The sequence below is a fragment of the Dermacentor andersoni genome, chromosome 11 (genome assembly GCF_023375885.2).
Source record: "Dermacentor andersoni chromosome 11, qqDerAnde1_hic_scaffold, whole genome shotgun sequence".
NCBI lineage: Eukaryota > Metazoa > Arthropoda > Arachnida > Ixodida > Ixodidae > Dermacentor > Dermacentor andersoni.
In genome coordinates this window covers 36,338,472-36,357,546 of record NC_092824.1, presented here as the reverse complement: position 1 = coordinate 36,357,546, position 19,075 = coordinate 36,338,472, and the positions used below count along the sequence as shown (strand labels likewise).

The 19,075-nt window shown below is 47.3% G+C and overlaps 1 protein-coding gene across 2 annotated transcripts in view; it reads left to right on the top strand.

Annotated features, from left to right (window-relative positions):
- LOC129381698 (uncharacterized) overlaps nucleotides 1–19,075 on the top strand; it is an 82,012-nt gene that overhangs the window by 14,394 nt on the left and 48,543 nt on the right. Inside the window, exon 3 of one of the 2 annotated variants that reach the window (XM_055064753.2) lies at nucleotides 12,475–12,670. The exons of the other annotated variant lie outside the window; for it this stretch is intronic. Within the exon in view, the coding sequence (XP_054920728.1) occupies nucleotides 12,475–12,670 (196 nt within the window). The remainder of the gene's footprint in view (nucleotides 1–12,474; nucleotides 12,671–19,075) is intronic. 2 annotated transcript variants of the gene reach the window in all.

The window sequence follows — 19,075 nt, the reverse complement described above, 5'->3', positions numbered from 1 at the left end:
ACTCTGGAATCTCTGAGGAAGACAAAGTCGGGTACATCCTGAAAGGAATTGCCGAAGACGTTTATAATTTCCTCATCGCAAAAGACAACCTGGCATCCGTCGCTGACATCATTCGGCACTGTCTTACTTTCGAACAACTGAAGACGAGGCGCATCAGCCGAAGTTTGGCAGGCTAGCCAATGTGATGACAGTTGCAAGCGTGGACAGCAACCAGCCCCTCGATCTGGCATCAACGATCCGACAAACAGTTTGGGAAGAGCTCAGCCTGCACGCGCAAGTGACACATCCAGGCAATCATAGCTTCCGCCTACCACCAGACTTCGAGCCAAGCGTGGCATCCTTCTCCCGGTATCCTGCGGCGAAGGGCACTTAGGATTATGAACTCGCGCCCCGAGAGCAGCCACGTCTCTACGACAGAGGCCCTACTTACGACGCTCAGCCACAACGAGAGCAGCCGCGTTTTTACCCCCGAGGCCCTGTGATTTCTGACAGGCCGCGACAAGAACAGCACCGACCCTACTACCACGACGTGACTTATGAACGAGATAACGGATTTCAGCGAGCAGCAGAGACACGTTATCGACATGACAACGAACTTTCTCGCCGCCCGCAGCAGCCCAGCATTCGTTTCGAGGAAGATGCTATGAACCGCGACCCTCCCGTGCGCTACAACTGCCGTTCCACAGGCCATATAGCTCGGTATTGTCGCCAAGCCCGTCAATCACGAAGGACACCACCGATGTTCTCGCCACCCAGAACCCGTACTTCATATGACTTGCGGACGACCGATTTGCTTCCAAGGGATCACTTCTTACACGAGACCAGACGCAGCGATTCGCCAGCACCTGAGCGGAGTTTGACGCCACCAAATAGCCGTCCCCGTCACTCTCCGTCCCCTCGACGCCGTTCTTCGTCACCACCGCCGGGAAGCTAGCATCCGTGGCCAATGGAGGTGTGGTCGCCGGACGGTCTTTGCAAGAAATACGTCTGCCTGTTGTAATGTTCAAAAAGTGAATGTCTCGATTGACGGCATACCGACCATGGCGTTAGTTGATACTGGGGCGACTGTGTCTGTGATGAGCCTCGCTTTCAAAAACCGTCTAGGGCACAAAGTTATGTTCTCTTGGAACGACGGTATTACCTTTCGTGGAGTAGGCGTCGAGTGGCTTCATCCCCTTGGTGTTTGTGCTGTGAGTGTTTTGTTCGCTGGGAAAGTGTTTGTGTCGGAATTCCTTGTTCTTTCTCGTTGTTCGCACGATGTTATTCTTGGTATAGATTTTCTTGAACAGTGCGGCGCTTCCGTGGACTGTGGTTGTGGCGAAATATCATTGAACCAGTTATTCATATCAGCACAGTCCGAACAAAGCTCGGGTGGTGAAGACAGGGGCACAGACACTCTCAGTGTTCTTGATGAAGTAATTGCACCATCGTGGTGCCTGACGCCCGTTCGTGTTTCTGCAACTACTGTTGATGCTGATTGTGTTGACCTTGTAGTTAGGCCTCTCCGCATAAACTGTGCTAAAAAAGATATACTTGTGCCCTGCTCTGTCGTGTGCATGACGAAAGGAGTCGCCACATTGTGGGCGCTGAACTGTTCCGCCACGCCGGTTGTCCTTCCTCGCGGTATGAAAATCGCTCTCTTCGATAAAGCCGCATGTAGCTCAATAGCGGCACTAACTACGGACGTCTCTACAGCTTGTTCTCCTTGCGATAATCGCCATTCTGAAGAGCTAATGCTCGGCATGATCAGCAAGGCTCTCGGTACGTCGGAACGGCAAGCACTGGTACAGGTCCTTGCCAGACATGAGGCTGCATTTGACTTCACGCATGGAGATGCACCCCTTCATGTACCGTCGTCCCGCGCTCGTCACAGAATAGATACCGGCTCAGCACACCCCATCCGCCGGAAGCCCTACACCGAGAGTCATCGTCCGAGCGCAAAGTTATTGCTGAGCAAGTCAAGGAGATGATGAACAAAGGTGTCGTTCAAGAGTCGTCTAGTCCATGGGCAGCCCCAGTAATCCTGGGGCGAAAAAAAGATGGCCCCTGGAGATTCTTCGTGCACTAAAGACATCTAAACGCAGTGACGAAGAAGGATGTATAACCACTACCGCGAATCGATGACGTCATTGATTGCTTACACGCTGCTTCTTACTTCTCAACACTTGATTTGCGATTGGGGTATTGGCAAATACCTATGGACCCTGCCGACAAGGAAAAGACCGCTTTCGTGACTCCAGATGGCCTATTCGAATTTAATGTTATGCCTTTTGGCCTTTGCAATGCTCCTGCCACCTTTGAAAGATTCATGGGCACAGTGCTACGTGGTCTAAAGTGGGAGATATGCATGTGTTACCTCGATGATGTTGTAATCTTTGGCCGCACGTTTGAAGAACATTACGAACGCCTCAGCCTCGTTCTCGACTGCATTGAGAAAGCTGGACTGGTTCTAAACTCAAAAAAGTGTCGGTTCGGCGAACGTCAAACACTGGTCCTGGGACACTTAGTCGACAAGGATGGCGTCACACCCGATCCTCGTAAGATTGAAGTGGTGAGCTCCTTCAAGCCACCGCAGTCAGCACGAGAACTCCGCTCATTCATTGGCCTATGTTCGTATTTTCGTCGTTTCGTTCCCCGGTTTGCCGACATGTTTACCCGTTGACAAAGATTTTGCGACAAAATGCATCCTTCAATTGGGCACCAGAGTGTGACGCATCATTCTCTCAACTGAAGTTTATACTTACGTCAGCACCCCTCTTGCGTCACTTCGATCCATCTTGCCCGACTGAAGTTCACACTGATGCTAGTGGAATCGGGATAGGAGCGGTGATTGTACAACGTCACAGTGGCGCAGAACATGTCGCATATGCCAGCCGTTGCCTGAGCAAATCTGAACGCAATTATACGGTTACGGAACAGGAATGCCTGGCAGCCGTTTTTGCCATACAAAAGTTTAGGTGTTATCTTTACGGTAGACCATTCAAGATTATCACCGACCACCATTCTTTATGCTGCTGGTCGGTTTGCGTGATCCCTCTGGTCGCCTCGCACGTTGGGCGCTGCGCCTCCAGGAATATGACTTTGTGGTATCGTACAAGAGTGGCCGTCGTCACGCTGACGCAGACTGCCTCTCTCGGATTCCTCTTGCGACTACCGACTGCGATGCTGAGAATTTTGACGACTGTCTCGCTGCTGTTACTTCTACGTTCCCTGACGCGGCAGACTTTCAGCGAGAACAACGGAATGATGTTACCCTCGATCCGCTTTCTGTCGCTGCCCGTACTTCTAAAGGCAGCGGTCGCTTTACTGTCCGTGATAAATTGCTCTACAAAATTAATTACTCCGGGCATGGAGCGCGTTTTCCTCTTGTTGTCCCCGAGAGTCTCCGCTCCGCCATTCTACGCGCCATGCATGACGATGTGACATCCGGCCATTTCGGCTTCGTACGAACGCTGCACCGCACACAGGAGCGCTTTTACTGGCCCAAGATGTACGAAACAACCAAGCATTATGTCGCTAGTTGTGAAACGTGCCAACGTCACAAGCGACCGACCACCGCAGCCCCGGGTCCCCTTCGGCCATTGACACCGCCCAGTACGCCGTTCGAGCAAGTAGGCATTGACCTTTTGGGTTCATTCCCGTTATCTAACAACAAGAACCGTTGGATAATTGTCTGCGTAGACCATCTTACACGGTATGCAGAAACTGCAGCCATACCGTATTCTACCGCTGCTTGCGTGGCGGTCTTCCTGCTGCGTTCCGTGGTCCTTCGTCATGGCCCACCACGTGCCATCATCAGCGACCGTTTTCGCCAGTTCACTGCTGATGCCATTGAAGAGTTACTTCGTTTGTGCACTTCACAGTTCCGTCATTCCACGCCGTATCACCCACAGACCAATGGCCTCGTTGAAAGGACGAACAGAACGCTGACAAACATGCTTGCCATGTACGTCTCCTCCAATCATAAGAACTGGGACGACGTGCTTCCATTCATCACTTACGCATACAACACGGCGAAAGACGAAACCGCGAACTATAGCCCATTTCATCTCCTGTATGCAAGGTTACCACGAAGCCCTCTGGGCACTTTCTTACCCTTCGTACTGCACAGTGACGATTCTGTATCGAAGACTTTGTGTCTCGCCGAAGAAGCCCGTCGAATAGCTCGTCTTCGTACTCTGGCCTGGCAAAGTAGTTCGTAAGAGCGATACGACGGCCGTCACGTACAAGTATCGTTGGAAAAAGGTGACTTGGTTCTTCTTTGGACACCGCAACGCAAGCGTGGATTGTGCCAAAAGTTCTTGTCACAATATTCAGGCCCATTTGTAGTCGTGGACCGCCTGAGCGAACTCACTTACGTCATGGCTCGCCTCCTGTGCAATGGTCGGCGATCAAGCAGAACTCAGCTGACTCATATTGCTCGCCTGAAGCCTTTCTACCCTGCTTGTCCATCCTGACTCGCCCCACGGGCTTCGTCTGCTTGCGGGGAAATGTAACAGATACGAAAGGCGCGGACAAGAAGAGAGAAGGGAAGACGAAGAGAACGAAAAGTTTGGGAGGCCGGGCTGCGCTACGATCACGATACGATCATCGTCCATAGCCTGCAAATAAAACCATTTCTTCGCGACTCTTCGTAACAATATATACATATATATATATATATATATATATATATATATATATATATATATATATATATATCGAAGACAGAGGTAATTAGTGATAATACCCGCTTAGATGCTACGCCTTGACAGCAGCATAGACAGTTAAGTCAGCAAATTTTTCGTTTGCTTATGCAATTAGTACACGAGGTGTGGTGAGCGAACTGTAGCCTATGATTTGAGGCGTCGCAGACAGCGCTAATTCACACTGTACTACATAAATTTCAACTCAATACTTCTAGTCTGTAGCAGACAAAGAAGCCGCAAATTTACATTTAGCTCAGTTTAGTGCTTCCTAAAATACCAAAAGTCGCTAAGTATAACGGTGCCTCTGAAGGCAGAGTCGTGCGCTGACTACGCGCGAACACAAAATGACACGCATTATGCCCTGGGGATGATTTGTAGAAATAGAAGAGCGTTGTACTATGCGTGGAAACGTCAAACGTGCATGAAACCATGGCGGGCAACAAAAGCAGATTTCTCGTGCCGTTTACAGCGTTTGTTTCAGCGTACTGATAGTATGGCAGCATTCATTAGCGAGCGCAGGGTCATCTGCGTCATCGTTGCAAGAAACCTTGGCGATACACTCCTGGATTTTCCTAGTTTCCTCTCTCGAGAACACCCTCTTCCTTGGTCTTCCTTGGTCTTCCTTGGTCTTCCTTGGTCTTCCTGGAATTTGCGTTTTACTGTTTATCTAGCAATATAGTAGTGAGCTGGTCTTACGGCCGAATCAACAGAAAACCATGAGCTTCAACAGAAAACTATGATTCTGCGGAGCCCCTGAAACAACGTTGCAGCCGCGGAACACAACTTGCATGGCACAGTTCAGAAGTGCAAGCGTCTCTACCTGGGTGCCCGTATAGCTGCCAGCACACACCTATGGTCTATCTCATTCTCGCGCACAACTTGGCTCGTGAGTCGTAGGCTCGTGAGTCGTAACCTGCAAGTGTAATGCGCCGACTGAAGAAGTAATTATTTCGAAGAATCCCCTACCTATCAGCACCCGTTTTCACCATCCACCTTCAACGGTTTCGTGCCGAATCGGTAACCGTTATGAATAGCTCTTTTTTTTCCGGTTCAATTGCGATTCGGATTCCGGAACGTTCCAAAAATATCGCTTCGAGTTCAGGTTCAGTTACGGCTAAAATTTCCGTTCGGTTACAGCTTTCGGTTCGGGTTCGGTTCAAAATTCGACCTAACCGGGAGTTACTTAATATGTATCCAATGTGTTTAAGACGATTTCCATCAGAACTTTTGGTTATGACGCATTTGTACATGCAGCGCTTTAAAGAGGAATTTCGCTTCGGTGAAACGAAAGTTCACCTTAGTAACGTGCTTATATATACGCGTAGTATATACGAATGAAAGCAATCTTGGACAAGCTTCAGGATTAATAATTACCTTATTATCTTATCAGAGACCTTTAAACAGCTCGTATGCAGATAGCGTAATCACCTGTAAGACCCAGACCATGGCCTCTGAGATTTTGGGCGCGCCGCGGGCGCCAGGAAATCTCGGAGGTTGTACCCACGAACAGCCTTGGTTCTCAATGTTGCGGGTTCTGTGCCATTTCCGGTGCGCGTACACAGCAGCGCTCGTTGTATTTTTTTTTTCATGTTCCAGCGTCAAAAACATTCGTGTGTGCGAGCTTTTCGTGACGCAAGCACTCGTATTTCGAATGTAAAATTTTTGCAAGGAAGTTGCTGGACCTGACACTGAGGTTTTTTACACGGTCACAAATTTAATTGCGGTTGGCTTCTAAGGATCTAAGGCGCCCTGCACAAATCGCCCTGCGTAGACAAACTTATCTTGCGTCAAACTGGTCGAAGATACATAAAAAAGTCACAGTTTAGATCCACCGAAAGGCGAAGTATCAATTGCGATAGAAAATTATCAGGCAACCATGCGAAGTAAGTATAGTACTTTTATCGGCCGTATCAACTTGTAAACATTCGCTTGCTAACTAAATCAACAAGCATGGTGCCAGCGCGCACAGCAGACATGAACACATCACACTCGATGACGCGGACATTCGCAGTCAAAACGCTGGCGTGAGGAAACGCGGCAGCAGCAGTGAGCGAAGTAATCTTCGTAGTGAGGGTGTCGAACCGGAACCGGAACCGAAAACCGACACAAAACCCGAATTTTCGCCAGGAACCAGTACCGAACCAAACCCGTATTTCTCCCGGCATTTTGGAACTGAACGCAAACCGGAACAAATCGAAGGAACAACCGAACCGGTTCCGGGAACGGAGACTTCGAGCACAGCAGTATGGTAAAGACAAAATTTTATTTGCTTGAATCATTGTTGACAAAAACGGGGAGACGCTGCCGAGAGATAACGCGGCGGCATCGTCCGTCCACGCTCTGCACATCCTTATAGAACCATCGTAAGTCATAATAAACAAGTTGATTTTATCACGTTATCAACCTCTCATAATCACCGTTTGTATCAAGAAATCGGCGCACAAGTGAAAAAGCATACGCTGCTCGTGTAAACACGCTGGCGCGTGCCGTAGACGCCTCCAGAACGATGGTGAGAAATCGACTCGGGGTCCGCGAAGTGCGTGTAGCCTTCTCAACAGTGCTAAGGGGATCCATCGCCACTTTTCGTCGCGGGCGGCTGCGCCGTGCCGGGGAACCGACTCGAACGTGTCGGTTCTAAAATACGTGCGTGTGGTGACATTTGATGGTATCAAAAAAGATGCCGGACGGGAAGGCTGTCTGCTGCCCGGAGAAGTTGCCTGCCCGCCCAAGAGGCTGCCCGCTTGTCAGTACTATAGGCTTGCTATAGGCAGCCAGGAGATTCAGGCGAGGATGCATCATTTGGAGAACGGCCCGTCACCGGCCGGCCACAAAGGGGGGTGGGGGTGGGGGGGGGAGCGTCGGCGGCACCGGGGCGCTGCCCACTGGCCAGGACGCTATACGCCTACCTGCCAGAAGATTGTGGCGAGGATGCATGATTTGGAGACGAGCTGCGGCCCGTCATCATCATCATCATCATCATCATCATCATCATCATCATCATCATCATCATCATCATCAGCCTGGTTATGCCCACTGCAGGGCAAAGGCCTCTCCCATACTTCTCCAACTACCCCGGTCATGTACTAATTGTGACCATGTTGTCCCTGCAAACTTCTTAATCTCATCCGCCCACCTAACTTTCTGCCGCCCTCTGCTACGCTTTCCTTCCCTTGGAATCCATTCCGTAACTCTTAATGACCATCGGTTATCTTCCCTCCTCATTACGTGTCCTGCCCATGCCCATTTCTTTTTCTTGATTTCAACTAAGATATCATTAACTCGCGTTTGTTCCCTCACCCAATCTGCTCTTTTCTTATCCCTTAACGTTACACCTATCAATCTTCTTTCCATAGCTCGTTGCGTCGTCCTCAATTTAAGTAGAACACTTTTCGTAAGCCTCCAGGTTTCTGCCCCGTACGTGAGTACTGGTAAGACACAGCTGTTATAAACTTTTCTCTTGAGGGATAATGGCAACCTGCTGTTCATGATCTGAGAATGCCTGCCAAACACACCCCAGCCCATTCTTATTCTTCTGATTATTTCCGTCTCATGATCCGGATCCGCAGTCACTACCTGTCCTAAGTAGATGTATTCCCTTACCACTTTCAGTGCCTCACTACCTATTGTAAACTGCTGTTCCCATCCGAGACTGTTAAACATTACTTTAGTTTTCTGTAGATTAATATTTAGTCCCACCCTTTTGCTCTGCCTCTCCAGGTCAGTCAGCATGCATTGCAGTTGGCCCCTGAGTTACTAAGCAAGGCAATATCATCAGCGAATCGCAAGTTACTCAGGTATTCTCCATTAACTCTTATCCACAATTCTTCCCAATCCAGGTCACTGAATACCTCCTGTAAACACGCTGTGAATAGCATTGGAGAGATCGTATCTCCCTGCCTGAAGCCTTTCTTTATTGAGATTTTGTTGCTTTCTTTATGGAGGACTACGGTGGCTGTAGAGCCGCTATAGATATCTTTCAGTATATTTACATACGGCTCGTCTACACCCTGGTTCCGCAATGCCTCCATGACTGCTGAGGTTTCGACTGAATCAAACGCTTTCCCGTAATCAATGAAAGCTATATATAAAGGTTGGTTATATTCCGGGCATTTTTCTATCACCTGAATCATAGTGTGAATATGGTCTATTGTTGAGTAGCCTTTACGGAATCCTGCCTGGTCCTTTGGTTGACGGACGTCTAAGGTGTTCCTGATTCTATTTGCAATTACCTTAGTAAATACATTGTAAGCAACGGACAGTAAACTGATCGGTCTATAATTTTTCAAGTCTTTGGCGTCCCCTTTCTTATGGATTAGGATTATTTTAGCGTTCTTCCAAGACTCCGGTACGCTCGAAGTCCTGAGGCATTGCGTATACAGGGTGGCCAGTTTCTCTAGAACAATCTGCCCACCATCCTTCAAAAAATCTGCTGTCACCTGATCCTCCCCAGCTGCCTTCCCCCTTTGCATAGCTCCCAAGGCTTTCTTTACTTCTTCCGGTGTTACCTGTGGGATTTCGAATTCCTCTAGACTATTCTCTCTTCCATTATCGTCGTGAGTGCCACTGGTATTGTATAAATCTCTATAGAACTCCTCAGCCACTTGAACTATCTCATCCATATTAGTAATGATATTGCCGGCTTTGTCTCTTAACGCATACATCTGATTCTTGCCAATTCTTAGTTTCTTCTTCACTGCTTTTAGGCTTGCTCCGTTCCTGAGAGCATGTTCAATTTTATCCATATTATACTTCCTTATGTCAGCTGTCTTACGCTTGTTGATTAACTTCGAAAGTTCTGCCAGTTCTATTCTAGCTGTAGGGTTAGGGGCTTTCATACATTGGCGTTTCTTGATCAGATCTTTCGTCTCCTGCTATAGCTTACTGGTATCCTGTCTAACGGAGTTACCACCTACTTCTATTACACACTCCTTAATGATGCCCACAAGATTGTCGTTCATTGCTTCAACATTAAGGTCCTCTTCCTGAGTCAAAGCCGAATACCTGTTCTGTAGCTTGATCTGGAATTCCTCTATTTTCCCTCTTACCGCTAACTCATTGATCGACTTCTTATGTACCAGTTGCTTCCGTTCCCTCCTCAAATCTAGGCTAATTCGAGTTCTTACCATCCTATGGGCACTGCAGCGCACCTTGCTGAGCACATCCACATCTTGTATGATGCCAGGGTTAGCGCAGAGTATGAAGTCTATTTCATTTCTAGTCTCGCCGTTCGGGCTCCTCCACGTCCACTTTCGGCTATCTCGCTTGCCGAAGAAGGTATTCATTATCCACATGTTACTCTGTTCCGCAAACTCTACTAATAACTCTCCCCTGCTATTCCTAGAGCCTATGCCATATTCCCCCACTGCCTTGTCTCCAGCCTGCTTCTTGCGTACCTTGGCATTGAAGTCGCCCATCAGTATAGTGTAGTTTGTTTTGACTTTACTCATCGCCGATGCCACGTCTTCATAGAAGCTTTCGACTTCCTGGTCATCATGACTGGATGTAGGGGCGCAATTTTCCACGGGATTAAAAAAAAAAATCCGCGTGTTGATAAAATTGCATAAACAGGCCTGGAGTGTGGCCTGATCCCGGTGACCAGAACCGGTAACGCACTCCCTCACCAGAGCAGGATTGGCCACCCTGGTGCAGTACTTGGCCACAACCTCCTATATGAACACAACAATCAAACCCCGGCCCTCAGTCCCCAGCAGCTGCGGCCCGTCACTGGCCGGCAAAGGGGGTGGAGCACAAAGCGGCAACGCGGCAACGACGCAGAGCTATTGTTGTTCTTTTCCTCAAGAAAACAACTGCAGATCTAGTATGAAACTGCGCGTTTATGAGCCAAGAATAAAATAAAATTTAATGATATTAATGAACTAAAAGGAACTCACGGCCATAAAGAGTAATGCTTTCATACTCACACACGTAAGCAGCCTTAAAAGTCCCTGCGAACCTTTTATTTCGCTTCAGTTAGCGTTGTAATCGTTGCCGTCCCATGAAAAACATTTTGCTGTGGATTTTACAGTGATGTTGGCCAAGTCACAATATTTACAAAAAGAAACCTACATTATGAATTTCTTTTTATACCGACGTGACAGAGAAACGAAAATGCAGGACTAAAACAGTAAAATAAAAGAAGACAGTCCTGCTTTTTTATTCTCCGAACCCGTTCGAACGCGTTTCAACCGGTTCGGAACCATTTCGAACTGGAACGGAATGGTGCTCTGGAACCGAACTCGGAACAGGACCCGAAAGGCTTGAACCCGAACCCAAACCGAACGCGAACCGAACCCGGAAAATTTCCGATTCTGCTGTGGATCATTTCAACGCAAAGGGAGCGCCAATGACAGAACACGCACAAAGCTACGAGCCGCCGGCCCACCTAAGACTCTGGCCCCAACGCAGATCGCTCTCAAAATACGGCCGCACGACCACACGCAGCCGCGTGTGGTCTATATTGTGGTCTATTGCTGTATTGAGGCTTATACCGCACCAGAGGACGAGGTCACTGAAAGACGCGGTACACATGCTGGCGCTGACTCACGACAGTGCTTATTTACCCGAAATAAACACTGCTGCAAGTCAGCGCCTGTGTGTACCACGCCTTTCTGTGTCCTCGTCTTTTCGTGCGCTATGAACCCGATCATGTCATATGCCAAGGCGTCCACAAGGGCTGCGCTGCCGAGCCGGTGTAGAGCGCCGCCCCTCCAACTCCCTTTCTTCCTCCTGGTGCCTCGCAACGTCGGCTGCCTCGCGCGCGAGAGAAGGCGCGCTTCCTCTTTCGCTATTTTCCGTCCGTTTCGCGCGGGCGAGATCGAGCCGCGATCGTCGGCTCCCCTCGCACGCTTTCATTCGCACGTGCAGCGTAGGGCGCGTGACAATGGTGCTATGGCCCTTCGACTTTATGCACACGACGCCGACGACAGGCATGCGCGTGGAGTGTCCATATAATTGCTATCGCCATAAAGGAAAAAGAAAAGTCGCAGTTTCGCCCGAAAGACGAAGCATCGATTGCGGTAGCAAATTAGCGGACAGCTATACGAGGTAAGGATAGAACTTTTATCGGGCGTATATACTTGTAAACATAGGTATACTAACTCAATTAACAAACATGGTGTAACGTGCACACAAGCCAACATGGACGCATCTCACTCGATTACCACGGAAACTCGCTGTCAAAGCGCTGCAGTTTGGAAACGCGGCAGCAGCGGCGAACGATTTGACTTTCGTGCAGCCGCTAGCATCAACGCGGAGTAGGCCGCAAAAACACAGCGCAGCGCTGACTCTGCGCCCGTCGCAGACGGCTCTCAAGAAACAGTGGCCCGTCCGGAGGCGCGTGGCCGCCCGGGCCGCCCGGAATGGAATGCCTACCCCCCCCCCCCCCCATAGCCTTGCGCGCGACGGAAGGCGGCGCGCTTCCTCCCAGCTTTCCGCCGTTGCGTGCGCGAGATTTTGAGACGCGCTCGCCGGCTCACCCTCGCCCGCTTTCCCTCACACATCAACACATACAGCGCGCGGCGACAATATTATCGCCCTTGGATTTTATACGGAACCTCACGGCGACGCCGACGCGGAACCAGACGGCAGAAATGCGCCTGTAGCGTGCACATAATTGCTATCGCAATAAGAAAAAGTTAGAGCTAACTAGTTACATGAGTGCAATCGCTCTGTTTCCCGCTCCTCCGCACCTCCCATGCAGCGAATAACATTTTGTTGCAACAAGGTCACCTTGTGTCATAAAGGCTCCGTGATTTACTAAGTATGCATTCCTTTTTTTTTTTTTCAGGGGCACAACCGAAGTCAGACTTCGCTATTCAAATAAATACTTCCTGTCCGCAATGATAGAGCAGGGCCAATACAAATGTTACTCATCCGGTTACGACAACTCTGATAAGAAAAGGTATACCGCGAAACCGATACGAGTGCCCGAGCAGAGCTTCTTTTCTATTGCTGTCAGAATACATAAGTCGAACACACTTGGCGTAAGTATATCGAAGCGTTTGAACTTTCGCAATGAACTGTCAACGCGTTAGGTATAAGGACGCGCGATATAAATTTTGAGCAGAAATTCGGAACAAGCGCAGGCAGCGTACCTAGATGCCTCGAGCGTAACATAAGTGCTGACGCTGCCTGCGCCGATGATGGAGGAAATAATACTGTGTTCTTTTAAAAAAGCTTGCACCATTCCTGGCTTATCTCGTTCCAAGACGGTAATCGTCATCTGCCTGGCTTGCCCTTCCTTCCGCGAAAACTCTGCACTCGCTACTTTCCTGCCGAGAATACTATGTCATGCCGATAACGCGCATGCCTTCCTTGACCGTGAAGTACCGGACTCGCGGCGCTAAAGAAATGCGGCTAGAATTGATGACGATTACCGTTATGGGACAAGATAAGCCGGTAAGGCTGCAAAGTTTCTTATGGCGAATTCGGCAAATCACACTGGTGCGCACCGGGCCGCCCTAGTGTGGAGATGATTGGATGAAACGGCGCACGAGGGCACCCCTGGTCGGACCAGTGCGATTTGTCGAGGATGCTACTAAAGGGACTGACAACCAAAAGCTCATCCTCGGTAGTGTTCACATCTGTAGCGGTTACTTCCCAAAGCGCGAGGATATTTGGTAAGCAGAATTTTTCGATCTGAGCAACCTATAAAGAAGTAAGAGTACCTCCTTCAGCAACGCTGAGAAGTGAGAGCGATGGCGGTAGCCCTCATAACAAATTGTGAAAGCCGCTCGTCGTTCCGCTTTCACAGGAGGGAGTGTAACTGTAGTTAACCACCTACATTTTGACCTTTTCAACGACTTTTGAAAATAAAAAGCTGGTGCAATAAGTTCGCGTTATTGTACAGACATTTTTTATATTTGTACCGCGTTTTTCTCCAAGTACACGCCTACGTCATGGCTGGCTGGTCCCTGTCATCGTTCTATCGACAGACGAGCCAAGTCAACTCATCGAAAACGAAGGCGAAGGCAGCGCCACTTTTCTACTCACTACAAATGAAGGTTTTTCTGCAATTTGTAAGTCAGGAAATACTTACAATAATAAAAAGTATACCGCATTTCAATACTAGTAAGAAGACCAGGAACCACGTGCACTAGTAGAAGGTCAAGTGGACGACCTCTTATGCAGCTTCATGTTTCTGCCGCGTGGGGCACCAAATGTCATTTTTTGCGACTTTTAGTGATAAATTAAAGATATCAATCCACGTGTTGTGAGAAAAACATGGCTTTTTTTAGCCACTACGCCAGGGAATCATTCCATCAGCGGCGTTATCTCGATTCATGTACTAAGCGGTTGTCTGTTTATTTAAGAGCGTACCTTCTTTTACATTCTTCTTTTGTTTCTCCTTCTGCCACTACAATAATGGTCGTCTGTCTGCTTGCATTTCTTTTCTTTAAAACTCTGCGTTCGCTACCTTCCTGTCAAGAATGTTATGTCACGCTTATAACGCGCATGTCAGTACTGACCCTGACCATAGCATCTAGGAGGCTATGGCTGGATGTACTGAACACAGAGCTGCAAAATCGGGCTATTAATTGCCAAATTCGGCTACTTTTTATGCGAGTTGGCGTCGAAAATTCCGAGTTGGATACACGGCTATATTTGGTCTATTTTTGTCTTAAAGAGACACTAAAGACAAATACTAAATCGAAATGGATTTTATAAATACCATTTAAGAAACCCCGCAACGCTTGTTTCGTGCCAAGAAGAGACTTAGTTTACGAGAAAATTGCAACTCAAGGGTCCGAATACCTTTATCGCAATTCAAATCTCCCGTCACCTAGACCGGGGGAGGGGTGACGTTGCATACGCCTTCGCCACCCTTTGCAATCGGTGAGTAAAACGGCGCCCGACAGACGGCGGTACCGAGCCAAGACCGAGCGGTGGATTCGCCGCTGCAGCTGCTTTTTGGTCAAGTGGCGTAGACCGTTCGGTCATCCCGCGACATCATATGAAAGTTGAATTCTCTGCTACTTGCAGTTTGTGCGAATTTTGCGAGTCAGCAAAACCAGCGCAGCATTGCGCGATAAGAGAACTACTGAAACGCGAAAGCGTGGGCGCCGAGGAGTCGAGCGAGAACGAAGCCTCTCGTCCGCCCGCGTCGTCGTCAAGGGTAATTTCGGTGACTTCCTTTTTTCATGAAATAAAATAGAACTGGAGAAGTAGCATTTTATTCCGTCTTATAATACCATGCAATGATATTTTTTGCAACGAATGGTTCACTACTATTGACACAATTTAGGTGAGGAGTGCGTTGGTCATCGGGCAAGCACTTGAATTTCCCGGTGAAGTCTCAAGTCATGTCCTGCATTTACTTCAATTTTTCGACTATTAAGGCTCTGTTCGCGATAATATCGATGCCTTATAGATTCTCGAGCACTAATCTATTCACTTTACCTTGACCTAATATTTACCTTTAGTGTCCCTTTGGGCACTTCAGAGTCCCGAGGATCACGTCAACGCTGACAAAATTCGGGAACGGCGGTTTAGGAAAGCACAAATCTCATTGCTGCTTCAAAGATATGTATGCAGTCTCAAAGGTTGTGTTTTCCATCCTCCAAGCGCAGGCAATGCCGGCGCTTGGAGGATGGCGTTAAGTCATGGCTGCCATGTTTACACGTCATTAAAACACTAGGCTCTCTTCTTTTTGTTTTGGTTTTGGGGCCACGCGCGGTTCAGTAAGAAAAACGGTGGGGCTGACAGGTGTCGAGTGCGTGTTCCGTGCCAGCTGCCACACAGCAAACTACAACGTGGATTTACACAACAGCTCAAATATTCGCACGCATGTCGCGGCGAGTCATTTTCGTTCGTGGTCATTTCAATGTTTAACAAGGGTTCCTCGAAATCTATGGCTTGGTGTTCCTGCCAATCACTGCGTTATTTATTTACGCAGTAACTACACAAAAAAAAAATTCGCAAGTCGCTTTAAACGAACAGTTCTCGTCTGACTATTACGTCAAACGAGAAGTGTCCCCCCTACTGTCTGTGCTACCTTTGCCCCTACTTGTGCTGCCTCTTTCGAACGCCGCCGTCGAACGCGTGTTCCGCCAGATTTCGTTCACAAAGAATGACTTGAGAAACAGCAGTGGCGTACCAACTATTTCGCGAGTGGGGGGAACAACTCACCTACATATATATATATATATATATATATATATATATATATATATATATATATATATATATATAACCGCTCGGTGCATCGTAGAACCGGCGGTCGCTACAAACCCCAATAAATCTCCTTTACAATATATATATATATATATATATATATATATATATATATATATATATATATATATATATATATATATATATGTGTGTGTGTGTGTGTGTGTGTGTGTGTGTGTGTGTGTGTGTGTGTGTGTGTGTGTGTGATTTTCGCTGTACGAGCCACCTGGAATTGCTCTGCCGCCGCTACTCTATCCGCATTGACACCCCACGCGAGCAACGACAGCTGCAGTACCCTGCATATAATTTCCCCTCTGACTTCTGCAGAACACGTTCGTCTTTTGTACGCTTGACCACAAAGCCCGTCACTGAGGGCTCCTTCAGGGTAGGAGAGAGGTTACGTACATGCCGCTTTATTGACCACAAACCAATAAACGATGACACGTTCTTTTATTTGAGTTGTTGATGACGTGTGGATTTGTTGGAAAATAGTCAATGAATGTTATGCGGAAGGTCACGTTCACGACTGGGCGGAGAATGCATACTCAGAGTGGGGCCAGGTGGCGCGTATATTAAAGTTCGCCTCCTTGCGGATTGCCCGACTGCCACTGCAATAAAAAAAAAAGGACTGAGAAATGCCTCAGTGAACTTTGTGCTTGTCATCGACAGATCTAGTTTTTAATTGTACATTACGAACCATCACAGTCTTGTGTTGCCAAGATATTAGGAAGCGTGTCACTGAAGTTAGACAAGAAAATTCGCTAAAACTCTCGCTCTAACTGTGAAGTGGATTTTGAGAATGTAGGTACTTTGAAACACTCTAATGTAAGCTAGCGTGAAGTAAATATTTCACTTAGACGTGTCATGTCGGTCTAATGTTTGTGCAGCTGAAGGGAAACAGTGTATTTAGCAATAGAGTATAGAGGGTTTTAGCTTTAGTAATGTATTTACTTTAGGATAGCTGAATATCGAAGTTTCAAATCTGAATAGTTGGTGTGTAAAATTTCATTAGTATTCGAAAATTATCTATTTGGTATTTTCGAATATCAAAACTAACCAAATATCGCAACAACAGACTGTTCAAATCGGGTTACTGTTCTCCACCTGCTGAACAAACTATCGCAAATTATAATTATCAGCAGTAAAACAGCGAAAAGGTTTTTGACGCAATTCAAAAACCAGATCGGTAATACAAGCTTTGTTTTCGGTTTTGCGGGACCCGCCGCGTTTGCTTAGTGCCTGTGGTGTTGGGCTGCTAAGGAAAAGGTCGCCGGATCGAATCCCGACTAGGGCGGCTGCATTTCGATGGGGGTGAAAGCACCAGTGCACTTAAATTTACGTGCGTGTTAAAGAATCCTAGTTAGTCCAAATTTCCTGGACACAGAGTCCCCGGACACTACGGCGTGCCTCATGATCAAATGGTTATAGCACGTAAACCCCCCCCCCCCTTTTTTTTTTTTGCGGTTGAAGTTTTGCGCTCGTCCCTGCGTTAGATCTTGTATACATACATAAATACCCAAAACTGCAGGGACGGGGCAACTGCCGTCGTCACCATAGCACAATATTTAGGGCAACGCGTGCGTAATGCAGAGGTTGTGGATTCGGCTCTCACCGTTAGCAAGTTGAGTTTTCTTCCGTTTCCGATTGCCTTCTCATTTTTGCAATTCAACTACGAACAATAAATCATTTGCTTTCCGCTTCCTCATTATCTATTTTTCTCATATGGTTCTGAGTAACAAACCGAGCACCTCGGTTCCCCTTTTCATCCAATACTTGACAATAGGCTATATTGTGCTTATGGCCTACCAATTAGTCTTTCTTGCAGTCTAGTCATGTAGGAGTTTTATTTCTTACGTTACAACCAGTGATCTTCTTTTCTTGTAAAAGGCTCTGTATTCTTTCTAGGGCTCACGAATACCTCCTTAGCGATTTATTTTCCTTTTCCATAACTTCTGATATTTTTTTCAACAACTATTTATTATGCGTCTTTGAAAAGTTGGTCAGTTTCAAATGCCTGTCATTCTTGAAAAGCTTGTTTGCCACCAGGCTTGAAGGTGTCAAGCGGCTATTCGTGCCGTTCTTTTCATGGCTGTTGTGATCTTGTATTTAAAACGATCTTAATTCTGCGTGATAGTTGGCCGTCTATTCAGTGTAAGCATGTTCCTAATTATACTGAAACAAGCATTCTTTCTGTAAATATTTGCTTCTGCGTTTGTCTATTTGATATTCGTGGTGGTCTCGTGCGGACGATGCCCTCTCGGTGAGCGCATATTCCCCCCTCATATTTTAAGAGGTTCAATACTTACAAGCATTTGTCTCGCAAACCATATTTATTTCAAGGGAATTTTCCACGTCTCAATAATTTCTCTCGTCGTATTCGAGTGCTGATTGCCGTGCTATCGTTTGATAACGAAGCTTTCCCTCAAGTCTAAATATTTTAAGGCAGTTTGTCGTGTGCGTATCATGGCCACGCACGCTTATATCGCCTTCCGTTTCTCTACCACGGTTGCGCTTTAAAACCACGGCGCTGCAATTTTGCTTCAGAGACTTTCCTTTCCTTCCTTCTTCTCCGCCCTTAAACTGGCTCTCTTAACTACTACACGCAGAGACAAAGCAACAGCGCGCGCATTAGATCCCATAGATGAGATGAATATTTACAATTATTATTAGGGTTATAATTATATTCGAGTGCTGATTGCTGTGCTATCGTTTGTTAACGAAGCTTTCCCTCAAGTCTAAATGTTTTAAGGCAGTTTGTCGTGTGCGTATTATCGCCACGCACGCTTATATCGCCTTCCGTTTCTCTACCATGGGTGCGCTTTAAAACCACGGCGCTGCAATTTTGCTTTCCTTTCCTTCCTTCTTCTCCGCCCTTAAACTGGCTCTCTTAACTACTACACGCAGAGACAAAGCAACAGCGCGCGCATGCGATCCCATAGATGAGATGAATAGATATATATATATATATATATATATATATATATATATATAGAGAGAGAGAGAGAGAGAGAGAGAAAATTATCAGTCATAGCTCTCGTAGTATAGCCCTCTGGGCGGTTTCCTTTTTTTCTTTCGAAAGTAGTCCTATTAGGGTTATTATAATTACACGAAGGTATTTCGCCCTCGTCAGCAGCAGTCCTTGAGATAGTTATTCTGGCGGCTAGCTTCCCACGCTATGAGTGCCGCCCCCGCACCTGGTTAAGCTGTTCCTAGAC